At 37.9% G+C, this 15,695-nt stretch overlaps 1 protein-coding gene across 5 annotated transcripts in view; it reads left to right on the forward strand.

Moving 5' to 3' along the window:
• SH3KBP1 (SH3 domain containing kinase binding protein 1) overlaps window positions 1-15,305 on the forward strand; it is a 238,498-nt gene extending 223,193 nt beyond the window's left edge. For all 5 annotated transcript variants that reach the window (XM_074858676.1, XM_074858679.1, XM_074858678.1 and 2 more), the window contains 5 exons: window positions 4,919-5,028; window positions 6,334-6,459; window positions 8,821-9,092; window positions 10,494-10,557; window positions 12,704-15,305. In XM_074858676.1, coding sequence (XP_074714777.1) covers window positions 4,919-5,028; window positions 6,334-6,459; window positions 8,821-9,092; window positions 10,494-10,557; window positions 12,704-12,745 — 614 coding nt within the window. In that variant the 3' untranslated portion in view covers window positions 12,746-15,305. The remainder of the gene's footprint in view (window positions 1-4,918; window positions 5,029-6,333; window positions 6,460-8,820; window positions 9,093-10,493; window positions 10,558-12,703) is intronic.
• The last annotated feature ends 390 nt before the right edge of the window (window positions 15,306-15,695 follow it).

Below are 15,695 nucleotides of genomic sequence, written 5' to 3' on the forward strand. Positions count from 1 at the left end.
GTCAAGTTGAAGTGCCTCAAAACAGCATATCCATTTCTTCTAGCACAGTGTTCTTGACCTTTCAGTTCTTTCTTGGCATCTTCTGAATCGTTAAAAATAAAATCCTTATGAGGGCACTGGCAAGTGGTTAGCAAAGCTCATTATGGCAGCTTTCTACATTCAGCTATTAAAGCAATAAAAGTCAGGGCTGAAATGGGAAAAGGTAATCATATACTTTAGGAAAGGTGATCGTCCAGTGGCTGTCCTGGGAAGCTGGGAGAGCTAAGCTGTTTCCCTCCAAAGCACAGAACCGTGCAGGCAGGCCTCCCCAGCACATTGCTGTTACACTTCTGAACACAGTAACCCTGTAGCCAGAGAGCCCTCCTGCTAGAAGTACATTACCCAAATCTTAAAAAAGAGTCTGCAGTTCATTATGGGTGAGATTCTGCTGCCCTGACACTGGCTAGGAACATGGCAGTGTTCCTTGAAGGGTACAATGCTGTTCTACATGGAGAGAGTAGCAGAATCTGGGCACTTGAAGTAGTGAAAATAATTGTGGTCTTCTGAAAATTCCCAGTGATATTCAGATTACTATTTGAGTTAGTTTTTAATTAGTGCTATATATTGAATGGACATTAATGCAAAAGATGTCATCTGCAGTACCTCTGTCTCATTTGATAGCTCTTGGGATTGTTGTATTTAAAGAGAGTGTATATACCATTTCACAAGCCTCTTGTCAATCTTTTAAATGTATTGAAGATGATTATGAAATGAAATCTATCTCTGTGGCTTTTGTGACATTATCTTCTTCAAATGAATTGCATTGCCACCTTTGCCTCATTTCTTCCAGACCTGCTGTATTTCTGTTCCATGAAATCTCACCATTAGCATTCTGAATGTCTTGATTCTGCTATTAACCATCACTTTCCATTTCAGTTTTCTCAAGGTGAAATCACTCTGCTAATTCAAAAAGCTTTCTGTCCTCATTATGTATAAATGATGTTGCCCAAAGTCTAAAATACTTAAACGTAAGATAAAGTTAAGGCCTAGCCACATTTTATGCTAGAATAGTAAATGCAGGGGGGAAAAGGGGTAAGGAAAGAAGTATAACTGGTTAACCTTTTCTTTCTGGTAGTTTGGGGTTTTTTTGGGGGGGGGGGGCAGGGGAAGAATAAGAATTGAAGGTTATTTTCCAGGAAGGTACAAGTCTAATGAGCTGAAAACTTTTTCCTTACAAAATTGTTTTCATGAATCCAGGCATTTTTTTAAAAAACACCATCATCGTGTTTTAAATAACCATGTCTTCAAATGAACACAGCAATGGGGAAATACATCCTATTCCTAACTAGCTTGGAAGGATCCCAGGGAATAATTGCACAGCTAACATTTTTCATATTAATTAAATATGTTTGCTCAGTAAGCCAGACATTTTATTGTGTGTACTACACTAGTATATTAGAATTACTCTGATGTTTTTCCTCCCATCTCATGAATTACCAGCTTCATCAGTCAGACAGTAATAATGATGAATGCATCTGTTTATTTATTGAACAAATATCAAGTATTTTTTAATTAGGGAGTGGCACTGTTAATTGATGGGTGCCCACTATGTTCTATGAGTCGTTCTATGAGTTCAATTCAACCTTCCTTACTGTTTGTTATTATTAGACACAGAGAAGGCTGTACCAGTGCAGAGTTTAGGTTGGTTGGATGCTGATGCTACCTTACTGGCAATTAACAGGGCTGTGAATACAGTAGACTGGACTTTATTTTTAATGGTGTTCCATTTGTCCAGGTCAGGAAGGTTTTACGTTTTGCTTAGTATGTAAATTTAAACTCCAAATTTCTGATAGCTACAGAAACACAAACTATAATAAAATCTCTGCTTTTAATGACGTCAGTGAGTATAATATAGTCACACCCATATAACCTTGCTTTCCATCAGCAAAAAATAATCAAATAACCGGTATGAGTTGAATGCATTACTGAATCAACAGTTTAGATGACAGTAAGGCGGAGGTCTGTTAGTGGTTATGTTCCTCATTTTACTAGTTACCAGTTTACTAGATGGAAATTTTCCTGAATGGATACCTCATAGGTGATGACCGTGGAAGGTGGTAATAACGTTAGATACAGAGTGGATTTGGGTGTGAGAACCACATCTAAATAAGGAGAACAAATGGGGGGATAAAGGGCATATGGAAGTACTGGAAATGGATTTACTATTTTAGCATTGCACCAAGTGTTGCCCCTTACACTTAAATAGAATTTCATTTATAGTATCAGCTGAATGGCTGTGATTTCACTAGTTTGGCAGCAGATTCTACCTGTGGAGCCTTTCCAACCTCCTCTCTGCTCTTTTTTAAAAATTCAGTGCAGGTATAGGCTGCTTTAGTTTCTTTTTCTAGCTATCAGAAATGCATTCGGAAGTGGAAAAAAATGAGGATTCCCAGTATTTCTTGATAATAGAAGCTTTGCACAGGAATGTTCATCTTTCATGGTATGCATAAAATGTGTGGAGCAAATTTTATCTGCAAGTGCTCATGGGTCTCAAGGACACAAATTCATACACTCTCTTTTTATCGATACATTTTACAATTTAAACGTGAATATTTGATTATTGTGATCAAACACAGAACTCTAGGTAACTATTAGTTTATTTAAGCCAAAGAAACACATTGCCTTCACTATTTTTTTCATTGATGGTTTTTCATATTAGTGTAATCTTTTGTAAGAACAGAGGAAGGGACAGTGGCATTTACTATAGAAACAACAACACAGAGAGGGGAACGTCATGCACTGAGCCTTCCTAAGCTGCAAGGTAACTTCAGCCAGTTTGCTGCCCACCAAAGCAGTAGTCTGCTCTTCCTCTCAGTTTTAACAGCTTGTATCAGTCCTCTGGTGCTGCTACTGATCCTTCCTTCAGCATGGGTATTTGTGTGACTGGGCACATGCTCTTGGAAAATGAGCTGGATTAAAACTAGCTCAGGAAAAAAAATAGCAAAAACAGTTAGGTGGGAAAGAGTGGCTGGGACAAATGGAAGGGTTGCTTCAGCCTCTGTTTGTACTCATGTATGTGACCTTCATGTTTATAGATGAATGTATGTTTTTGATGTCAATACATTCTTGCTGTGCAACTTAACAAAGTAATGTAGTGGTGAAAATGAAGACAATGTATTAAAATACATCACTGGTTTGCTGTGTGATCTTAAGCAAGTCATTTAGCCATCTCATGCGTCAGCTTCAAACTGGGAAACGTTACTGGAAACCAGCTTTTATGTTTGCATGGGTTTTTTTCACCAGAAAATAAATTTTTACTTCTATTTCTCCTCTCCTGAAACCCTAAAGTTCTGTAGGACTCCAGATAGGTTTTGTGCAGTCTGCTAATGTTAGTTCATTTTTACTTTAAAAGCACTGTAGCCTCATCTGATATGTTGGGATAAAGTTGAGGCTTCGGATTGCCAAATTCGCATTGACAGAGAGGGTGACCTACCTTTGCACATAGGTTGCAACAGTCAATAAAAGAGCAATGAGACAAAGACATGGTAGAGGACAGTGGAGTCACTGGTTATATATAGGAAGAGTTGCTCCAAAAATAGAGTAGTATTTGGAGGTGAATAACCTTAGACTATTTCAGGACTATTGAAAGAGGTCTCTTTTTTTCTTCTTCTCTCCCAGATGATGTCTGGGATGTCTGATCCCATTTACTTCCTAGCTGCCAAATTATGAGTACTTGGAATCAGTTGAGGTGTCCTTCAGTGCATATAGTTTACTGCACAGACCCATTATTTCATTCGTTTTTCCATTGTGTAATTTTGTACGATGGTTGTAATACAGCAACAAAGCTAAATCTTCAGGGATTCTTTGTTCTGTAACAGTTCTGAAAATTAAGTGCCCAGTATATATATTAACTTAAAAGCTACTCCTTCCTACATCTGTGAAATGAAAAATAGTCTCTGAATAATGAATATCATTCCAGTGTTTCATTCATGTCTGAAAGTAATTTTACAGAATTTTCATTTATCTTGTCTGAAGTACCTCTTGTATGTTTTCTGACTCATTTCTGCTTAACGTATGCAGTAGTGCATTTTGAAATGGAGGTGAGTGAAACTGATATAACCCATAAAAATAGATGAATGGTGTTAAGCCATTTGATTCAGGCATGTAATCACAAGCTGCGGTGTTCCTTCAGCCTTCACATCATTCTTTCACGTAAACATGCTAACACGTGGCTGGATTCAGTAAACACTTTCCCGGTGCATTTCACTAACCGTGAAGACAGTCAAGACTGCATTCCAGCAGGCCTGTTTTTCCTGAGCTCTGTACCACTTCAGGAGCCTGTTGGAGTTTTTAGTTACCATAACTTCTGGACTACTGGAGATCTTCCTCTCACCTATAGCTACTGGAAACTATGCTGCCTCCAGCTGTAGGTGTCCGGGAACCTACAGATCACTTCCAGCTTGATAATTCTCTTTCTGTGCTCCCCTAAGCAATTGCTGCAGGTGCAGCGCTGACAGTACAGTTCTTGAGACAACCCGTGCACTGTCTTATGTCTCCAGTTATTCAGGGAAAAAAATTACTAACCCCTTTAATAACAAGATGGAAATTTTGAAACTGTTTATTCCATGCCATAGGACACATGGTGCCATTTAGCTTTCACTACACCAGAAACAAAGCCAAAGACTCCTCTATGCATTCCCCCTCTGCTTTATTGTGTTTGAGATGGAAGGGTAATTGTGCTTGGCAAGGGTGACTGGATTACAGCTGCCTTTGACCTCCAGGTTTTTTTAGTGCCATCATGATGCCTAAATATGTGCAGAACACTGTGACACAATGGGGAAAAAGGGATTTGATTTCTTTGAAATTAAAAAAAAATGGTGATTCTTTCCCTTTGAGGACAATTGCCAGAAAAACAAATCAATTCTATTTTATTTTTAAGACTTGGAAGGTTTTGACTCTGTAATACCAATTGCTGAGAAGCTTAATCATCCAACTACAACCAGACCAAAAGCTACTGGCAGGCGACCACCCTCCCAGTCTCTCACATCTGTAAGTTAATTTTCCTTTTCTTTTAAAAACACTCTTTTTCTGATCTTTTTCCCTCCTATTTGTGTTCCCTGGTGTTTTTACTACAGTTACACGGCCATTCCTTCACACGTACAGCAAGGCAGAGAGATGCAGCTCGGAAAATGAGTGTCAAAAGACTGCCAGTGTTTTGAATACTGATGTTTAAAACACTCCCTCCCTTACAAGATTCATACCCCCTTATTTGGGTGCTGCCAAGTATTCCCCGCCAATCGTGACTGAGGCCAGAAAAATCCTTTATACAAATCTTTGGAATAAACTAGTTTGTGCTAAGTATTAAGGATTTTGAAAGTGTTTCCCAAAAGAAGCATCTCCCTTGGTTTCTCTAGGACATTTATCAGATTTTGAAGACAGACAGTTTCAGCCTTCAGCAGCTCTCCTTGAGCCATCATGTTTTTCTTCTCATTAAGCTCACAATTGTAAATATAAAGGTGATTTACATTTCACTCTCTAATATGTATCTTTAGACAAGTTGATCTCATAAACCATACTTCGGAAACCACTGCTTAGTTTTCCAGTGTCTTTGGGTTTGGGGCTTTATTTCTGTGCTTTTTTGCATTCTGGAATATCAGAATGAGAGCAACTACTGATGGTTACTCAAGTTCATGTTGCTGAAGAAAAAGTGGAGGGAAGCAAAAATTATTGTGAAACTAATAAAAAACAAAACAAAAAAAAGAGAAAGTTTTCAAAATTGACTATGTACATAAATGCAGAAACATAAAAGACAAGTTCAAAGGTCTTTCTTCCCCAGTCAAATGTATGGGGAAAGGAGCAAGGGGTGGAAAGAACCTTCCCTGTTTGCACCTTTTACAAAGAGGCCAAGCACAGGCAGCAGTAGCGTGGATCCTCTGAAGAGCAGCAGAGTGAGAGCTGGACTGAGCAAAGCCATGGCAGAGCTGCCCAGGTGGCAGAGCTGGCATCCCCACAGCACGGTGCTCGGCGTCCTAGCCAAGTCAGGTACAGCTTCTCTTGCGGACAGGAAGGTGCCTTCATGTTATGATATAATGCAATGAAAAAGATGTAATGTTGAATTCAACTCTAATTTCATAAATGCTTTGAAAGCGTTCTAGCCTTGAAAGCAAGATGTAAAAAAAGAAGGGGGGTTGAGCGAGAGTCCTTATTCTAAGTATTGCTACTTTGAAAATGGTAACTAAAAATAAAGAAGTCATCACATACATGCTTTTCTTCTTCCTTTGTTATATTCTTGTACAATGAAAATACCTGCATTTTTTTTCCTCTCTTGGGGTGTGTGTGTGTTTGTCTACATAGTCGTCCCTTTCAAGCCCAGATTTCTTTGACTCACCAAGTCCTGAAGAAGAGAAGGAGGAGCATGTTTCCATTACACACAAAACTATTGAAGTGTCAAGGAAATCAAGAACTGTTACAATATCACAAGTAAGTTAATTGGAATATCTCTGCTTAACCTTATAATATGCATCTTCATTTTTGAAAACAGTATTCAAATATTTATTTTTCAAATTTAATTCAACAGTCACCTGGTAACTGGCCCTTTAGAGAAGCTTAAAATAGTAAGGGTTAGTAAAGATTGTTCTGTGTTTGAAATGCAAGTCTAAAGTGAATTGCACAATTAAAATGTCTCCATAACCATACTGTGAAAAAATCCTTCTAGTGTAAATACATGTCACAGAATCGGAGAATCTAGGGAAATAAATTTTAGAAACAAAGGCCCTTTCTTGCAGCTGTAAATTAAGTTTATGTTAGAAGAGTCTCTGAGCAGAGAAAATACAACTCTCTGACCCACTCCAATAGTATGTGAATTTAAATTTGTAAGTATAATCACTTTTTATACTGGTATAATTGTATTCATTTTATAGGCTTGTGCCATTCTTACTGCATATTGTTAGAAAACTATAGGATGGTCGAATATTACAGAAGGAGTATGTAGATCAGGCTTTAGAGGTTGGAACTATTTTTTAGTACATAAGGATACATTTAATAACAAATATTACATTCTAATAGTCTAACAAAAGTATTTGAAAGATGAAGTCATGCACTTCTGTGATCAAGTTAGAAGGATCATGTTTTGCTATATAGCTCCCTCTTCTGGAAGCACTTTTGTTAAGAAATGCTCTTGGGCCAACATTCATGATTATATGCTGGTATGCCAAGGATGTAGATGTTGTTTCTCTAAAACAAGACGACTGCTATCAGAAAGTAGCTGCTTGAGGCTTTAATGCTGATAGCCAGTTAACATCTGGAATAAGGTGTTCAGTGTGGATGACTCCAGTTGTGCCTTGCTTACTTTGCTCTAGGTTTGAACTCAGGCTGACATCTCTTTTCATTCCAAAGGAAACTTGCATTTACTGATACAAGGATTATTATCCATGAAGGATCTGTTTATAGGTACACATTACTCAAACACGCACACGTATATATATAAAATGTTTAAAAAATAGTATTAAAGTCATGAAGCCAAGCATTCAAGACTGGAGCGATTCAGCTTTCTTGTGGTTACAACATCATTTTTATTTGTATGGTCACACTGTTTTTTCTGCAGAACACTTTTTTTATGTAGTGCTTGCCCGAGACAGGTTCTGTGCTCAATCATGCTTGTGTAGTGGGGAAGACTGTTTTTTGCAGGACTCAGTGGGTCCTGCGCTTCCCTCCCCATCACATTTTCTCCTCATTTTCATCTGACCACTAACTTTTCTCTCAGTTACTTTGTCCAGCTAATGCCACCACCCTAGTCCTCAAGTCATCACTTGCAATGTCTCCTTCCATTTCCATACCATTTTTTCTCAATATCTTACCCTATTTTCCATTCAATTTCAATATTTCTTTTCCAAAGACAGAGTTGGAAGTGCTTTTTCTTATTCTTGGCCAAATCAGATTTTCAGGTACTCCTGGTAGCTGTTGTATAATGCACACATTAACATTGCCAAATAACAATATGATAAATAATTAAGGCTCATCTTACTTGTCATTGTGATAACACACTTGTTCTGTGTATGCAGTGAAGTCATATATCGTACGTGGACCTAAGATTTTCTATAGCTTGTCTACTAAGTAGAGCACTGGATTACAAATCAAGAAGCATGGGATCCTTCTGAGCTAGCCACATGGTTCCAGGGTAACAAGGTTAATGCTGAGTTTTTCTGTTAAGTTCCTGGAGGAAGAAAGAGCCATTGGTAGTTATGGGGATTCACAGAAGCTTCAGAGGACAGTACAGTACATACTTCTTATTAATATATTATCATTTTGAAGCCATGGGATTTTGTTTTTATATCATACCAACAAGCAAACTTAAGGAATATTTTGATGGTTTCATAATACTAAGGGCAACGTTGGGTGCTGAAGATTCCTTCAATTTTTGGTTGATGATTGTAAATTTAACCTGAAAAAAATTACAACTTGGATTCTTGGCCATGCAGTTTTGTGCTCTGCAGGAGATGTCCATGGATGTAGGTATGTTCTCACAAACTTCTGAGAAACACTGAGCATCTGTCCCTGGTTCATTTCACTGCTAAGTCTGAGATCTTGGAAACACTTGTTGCTGACTGGTTGTAGCAACTGTGGAAAGTCTTACAGAAGCTGTCTGAACTTCTGTGTCCCTCTGATGTACATGTACAAAGATAATGACTAATTGTTATATTTGTCATGCTTTGGGCAAAACTGTCCGTGTTTGACTATGGACTTTCAACATTACTGAAGAACAGCAAAATACTTGACATTTGTTAAAGGTCTGATTTTCATAAAGCTTTCTCCAGGCATTAAATGTTACTCTTTTTGTTGCAGGTGTCTGATAATAAAACTTCCTTGCCTCCAAAACCAGGAAGTTTGGCTAGTGGCAGTAATGTACAACCTTCACTATCCCCTTCACCATCACCTGGATTTCACTCAATTGCTATGGGAACAACAGGCCACAGGTCAAATTCCCCATCCCTGTTTGGTACTGAAGGAAAGCCAAAGACTGAGCACTTGAGCCAAGGTCAGACTGCCCTGGAGGAGCTGAGAACACAAATTAAGGAGCTAAGAACCATCATTGAAACCATGAAAGACCAGCAAAAGTAAGTACTGCAAATCACAGCTGTAGGTGGGATGCATCCGTTCATGCATGGTGGTGGCATTTTCTTCCTGAACTTGACATCATGTATGTTACTCTACACAGTTTGCCTTTGTGTTTGAAGGTGATTTTCATCTGACAGAACACGTTCAGGGCTGAGAAGCTCAGGAAAAAAGACTGGCACTATCCATCTGTAACACCTTTTTTTTCCTGTGTTATGACATAAGCAGATGTTTATGGGGTGTTTGTAAAGTTAAGTTACAAACTATAAGCAGCAATTAAGGTTCTTATATTGTTTTATTTGCCAATAACTATTTGGGAACTCGTACAATAATCTTAGTAAGGGGTGCATTTGTTCTAGTTGCAGTACCAGTTACTATAAGCTCATAAAATTATTAAATCAATTTGCTGTTTGATTATTAGCACATTTTCCCAGGAAACTCAATATTACAAATGAAGTAATTGAATTGTGATTAGGACATTTAAAGACCTTTGTGTTTATGACCCTGAATCTTACTATTTTAGTGTTGGGCATCTTTATTTTCTATAAGCTGCTCATTTTTTAGGAGAAACTGGGGCTGGCCTGTAGCTTTTGCTACTCCTGAGAACATTTAATGTTTTGGAAGCTAAACCTTCACTTTCAGTTGTGTGTAACCCAGTCAGGAAAAATAAAAGGGAAAGCAGCATGCAGAGACTGGCAGAACAGAGGCGTGCAGGGAGTTTGGGAGAAGATGTGGGAGGGCATGGTTCAAGCTGGATCTAGCCAGTGAGCCCCACAGCTTAACCTCTTAGTCAGACCCCTGCTCCTCTGGTCTCCCCGGCCCTTCTTGGAGGGGCTGCTTCCACCTAATGGTTTCTGTCTTAAGCTGAGATCGCTCAGTGGGAACATGAGAAGTTGTCTGCTCCTTATAGCTCTGTTCCCCTTTCCGACAAAGAAGGATGACAGCAAATCCATATTTGGGATCGTTAAGTCTTATAAATGAAGCCATCATATTGCTGGCATAAACAGCTTTTAAGTGGATTAAGTATGTGATAGCACATGCAGGATTTGTGTTACCAGTTCCCATAACCCACCAACAGCCAATCCATCTACATGTTGTATGGAAAAAAAGACAACTGGGTGTTAATACAGCTAGTCAGAGCAAAGGCTGTGGATTCAGGGCTGTTAGGAGGAACTGTATTACTCATTAGCCATATGGGGTGTGGAGGTACTGTCCTTTTGTAGTGAGTCTTACTTCTCTGTAGTATAGCATATAGTATACAAGAGTATACTGACTGTAATAGTTGTTCAGAGGAAAAAATGTGACAAGTGAAGCAGGGAAAATATGTCTCCAAGAGGTGATCTTTTGTATTTTACTAGTTTAATCATTTCCATTCCAAGCTTTTTTTTGCATTCTTTTAACAGAAAAGAGATTAAACAGTTGCTGTCCGAGTTGGATGAAGAAAAGAAGATCCGTCTACGATTGCAGGTACTTAAATTATTTATAATGTTACGGAAGTATTGTCGGGTTTGATTTAGCCTCAGGTATGGGACATAAAACTCTTCTAAGATACTTAGATTCCAGTGAATGAAAAACTACTGTCATTTCTGAAAAGGATATACGTGTTCCCTTCATAGTATTGCCAGTCTGTGTCATATATATTGCAATACCAGCTTCTTACTGAAAAGCCTGATAATTATCTAAAAATTCATCAGCACAAGTAGACAGATTTAAAAAAAAATTAAACACAATATAGGATTCAAACTATGAGATTTTTTAGTCTCAGTTTTAATGGTTTAATTTTGTCACAAATGAAATCATGTCTTTTCTAAACGACTTGTGGTCTCCCAAAGCTTTATATTTTGTAGTAGGCTTATCTTAGTGTTGATACGCTTGGAATATTATTTCATATAGCAAGAATTTTATGTCTTCTCTACAGATTGTACTCAGGTTGTCTTTACTAAAGCATCCTAAACAATATAATAGAAGGTGCTCTGATTAAGAGCCCAGTTACTGCTGCTACAGTTTGTGTAGTACCTTAGCTCTAGATGATGTCACGCTGGCTTAGTCATTTGCCAGGTAGCATGCTGCCCTGCTTGTGTGAGTCATGGAGCTAGGCCTTTGTGGGGATCATTGGATGTGCTGCTTTGATATGAAATGACATTGAAACTGCTTTTCTGGGTTTCTGAGAGTGATTTGGGCAATGTCCTTAACAACATGCTTTAACTTGGTCAGCCGTGAGGTGGTCAGTTGCACTAAATGATCATTGTAGGTCCCTTCCAACTGAAATTATTCTATTCTATTCTATTCTATTCTATTCTATTCTATTCTATTCTATTCTATTCTATTCTATTCTATTCTATTCTATTCTATTCTGTTCTGTTCTGTTCTATTCTATTCATAAGTGGTTTAGTATTTATTATATTTTATATTTTTATGGTATAGGTCAACTGTACTTCTTTGTACTAGGGAAAAAAAATTGAATTTTAATTTCACTGGGCTATTCCTGCTCAGTAAAGTGCTTGGGAACATGACAAAGGGTGGCAGAACTGGGGACCATCAGTATCTGTGCTTCAGGGCTGCCTGAAGGGCTTTATGTGTGCAACCACATAGGAGTATGGCTTCTGGTAACACACAATTCATGTTCAGCTAAAATTGAAATCTATTCAGATAAAATCAATGAACAGTTTTAACAGCGGTTATTGATTTAGTCTAACAGGCCAGACTGTTCAGAGGTCTGGATTCTACCTCCAAGGATGGCTTTACATCTTTATACAGAGATCTGCATTGATGGTTTTAAAATTACAATCTTATAGCTGTATGCTTTTACTCCAGTTCAAATGTTGCTTATCCTGGTAAACATTCAGATGCTAGCCAAGGTGGCATTCTTAGCTTTACATGAAGATGAGAGTTCAGTAAACAAAAGTTGCATTAGTTTAAGAGTGCTTTTGTAGTCATAGCACAGCTCTCAGTCCATGTATTAAAGAAGACTGCCTTGATGATACAGCACAGTTGAGCACTGTGGGTGTGTTTGAATAAATCTAATAGCCCTGCCTCAGCATTTCCAGCATCTGTCAGAGGGGCCAAGTGTACAGCTAGGGCTGATGATGGTTTCAGCCACATCCTTTTACCACATGGCTGTACATCCATCAGAGCCCTTAAGGTGCCTGGATGCAGGCTTGATGGGTGTAGAAGGCAACTGCCATCCCTATAAGTAGAGAGGCAATAGGTTTTGTTCCTCAGCTACCAGTGCTCATCATCAACAGTTCAGTTTACTTGTGCTGGGTGTAAGCACAGCAGCTGGTGCGTGGACACAGTGCTCATTCTGCAAGTAATTCCTGGCAGCGAGCTGCGTGGCTTGTAAAAGTTGTCACTTAAAGAGTTTGAAAGGTCTTGCAGTACATTCAATGACTAAACTGTCAGGCTCTGAGAGGAGGAAGCCGTGAGTGGCCATCTTATGCAGCTGAGGAGGCCACCTCAGTTTGTGAAATCTGTGGAAATAAGAGTTGTGTAAAACCCATACTCGACACCTGTGGACAAGATGGAACATGTGGTTTTCAAGCGGCACCAACTGTGCATCACTTTGTTAAAGCATCTAATTTCATCACAAATATTTGTGTGTGTTTGTTTTCAGATGGAAGTTAATGACATAAAGAAAGCTCTTCAATCAAAGTGAATACTTGATAGATGGAATGTTGCATTATTCTTCATGACTGAGACTCAAATTTATGCCCCAGCCAAAATAACTTTGTGCCAAATGATTTAAGAATTGCCTCAACATCCCTTTATTTGGAGGATTAGCACAACAGTTTTTGATAGCACAACAAAAATACCACCAACGAGGACAAATTTCCCACCTGAAGCAGTGCTGTGCAGCACTAGTTGTGACTGAAATTGATCTTCTTGTGCTAAAGGCTCTCTACTTCAAGATCCTAGGTGAAATGAAAACTCAGGCAGTTTAGTCCATAGTGGTACTATTTTGATGATATTTTTCCATAAATAAAGTGTATTTCAGATTATCTGTTTACAAGCTTTATGATTTTGACTTTTGGTTTTTAATTGTCTTTTGTCACAGATTTTAAAATGTTTGTACTGCATATAGCCAGGAATGAATGTTAATGTTGGGGCTGGAGGGATTATTTTTGCTTCAAGATAGAACAGCCTACTTTTTGTTATGGTTTTAACTTCTGTTAAATATGCAATTTTATGTCCCCAAATCCCCTACAATTTAAACTTACGTTGTGTACAGTAATGTATTTACAAGAAGGAAACAAACCAACAGAAATCTGGTCTTTGCAATGATTTGTGCCTTTCTTTGCCACACACTGACTGGAGCCGGTTGCAAGCCAGGTCTCCCTAATGTAGCTACCACGACAACTCCTGTCCCCAGTGTCCAGCGGAGGTCACCTTCTCAGTGTACAGCTGCTCAGTCAGTAAAGCCAGGTTTGTGCGAGGTGGCAGGACAAAAGGGCACAGCTGAGAGCAGCTTTGTCTTGAGCAGCTGTGGCTTTTTAGCTTTCCTGGTTTTGATAGGCCTCTTCCTGAACCTGAATGTTCATCTCCGCTTGATTTTCATTAGATGATTTAAATGCCCGCCTCTGTCCCCAGTTTTGCACAGAGTGAACAGAATATGCATTATTAAAGCAAAAATAAATAAAAGTAATCTATAAAACATGAATAAAAAGTTGTATTATTTCATGCACAAGGTTCTCTATCGTGTGACTGTTTCATTTGCTGTTTATTGTTTGCTACATTATGTTGTACACTTATAGACTGATACACTTTATAGTCCTGTTTTTGCAGCAAGACTTTCTTTTCATCATTTTATTGAACCTGATGCTTACTTTATTTCTTCCAGTTTCTCTGTTTGCTTTCATCCTTTCAAAATAAGGTCTTCCATTTTTCTGTTTGTGTTTTCGTGTGTTCTTTTACTAGCCATGGAGCATCTCATACCTCATCAGCAATCTCTGTTGAGTTTATACAAAGTGTTTAAATAATGGATATTTTTGCATAGCGTGGAGTGAGTGGGTGAGTGATATTGGTGATGCTTCAGAGTGACAAAACCCACGAAAGATCTATTTGTCATCTCATCAAATGCTGGAGCTGGCTCCAGCCAGCATATCCTGTATCACAGCTAACCACCCTGCCTGCCAGAAGCTGGATGAGACGTAGTGTTTTGTTGGCAGGTCACATTCACACATGCTTGGCAGAGTTCCCATAATCTTTTTGATATCCATAGATATATAAAATACACACTCCACCACACCGAAATCTTACTTCATGGGTCTCAACTGGCAATACGGAACCTCACTGTTGGGATGATTTCCTCCATCATAGCATCTGCTTCCATTGTAACAGTGGTGTCTGAGATTGACAGGTCGGATAGTGAAACCTGAGATATTTTTAAAAGTCCCAATACATTGCTTAGTATACTCAAACAGAAGCACTAATGAAATATTTTATCACTGAAATGCTCTTACTTAACATTTCTAAATAACTGCATTAAAATATTTTTGTACAAAGAATGGTAGTCCCACCATAGCTTTCCAGCAATAAAGATTTCTAGATTACTTCTGTATTTTTTGTGAAGTTAGTAGCAGAGTTAAGAGAACAGGAGGAAATGAGGAATAAGGAATAAGAATTCTGTTTGGGTTTGTAGTCATACATTTGCAACATGTATCCAGAAATGAACAGCTATGGCTTCCTAATTGCATCCCTGGAAAGAGATAAATTATTGTATCTGTAGTAAATAAGGTATTGATGCCTGAGTTGTGCCTCAGAAGTATGAGACATCTCAGAAATGTTCCATTTTTTGCAAATGAAAGTCTGAATTTGGCACAGTTTCCTTATATCAGACTACATTCTTTTTTTTTTCCCTCCTCTTGAGATGATAACTTGTCATTTTATAAATCCAAGTTAGAAGTCCAACATATCATGCTTTGTAAAAGAAGGTTAAATAAGATTTTGTGAAAATACTTTGTTTTGAAAGTTGATTATTCTGGGAGAAGAGAGTTTATAGAAATACAAGCTCTTCTTACTGCATTTCATTATAATAATAGAAAGTATTTCACGTAACACATGGATTTTCCCTTTTTAAAGAGGATTAATTATGCATTAAACCTGTGGATATAAACTACTTTTAAAAATGTTTGGGTTTATATTTAAAGAAAAACAGAAAATGCTGGTGAGCTACAAAGTGATTTTGATGTAAAAATGATTAAATATTGTTGTTTGAAGAGTTGTGTAAAATGACTTTTCATTAATATGCACACACTGATCTTGTGACAGACTTATGTGTAAAAGTCAGGTGTGAAACATCAGGCTCATGCCTTTGGATGATAATATGCAAAATCTTGATTTGAAAAATCTAGGTTATTAAGAAAACAGTTTGTTCTCTTTATGTTCTTTTTTCAGCTAAAAAGAGCGAGTATTTCTTAATATGAGATCATAGTACTTAGCACTTAAAAGTTCTACATGGAAATAAGATGGTAAATATTCAAAGTGTTTATTAAGTTCTGTTGCTTAAATTTCATCTTCTGTATTTTTCTTATTAACAATCCATTTGTAAATGAGCAAAAGGGTTAGATGAATCTGTTGTTATGCTAACAAGTCAAAGGATTGAACAC

This window comes from Strix uralensis, chromosome 2 (genome assembly GCF_047716275.1).
Source record: "Strix uralensis isolate ZFMK-TIS-50842 chromosome 2, bStrUra1, whole genome shotgun sequence".
Lineage (NCBI taxonomy): Eukaryota > Metazoa > Chordata > Aves > Strigiformes > Strigidae > Strix > Strix uralensis.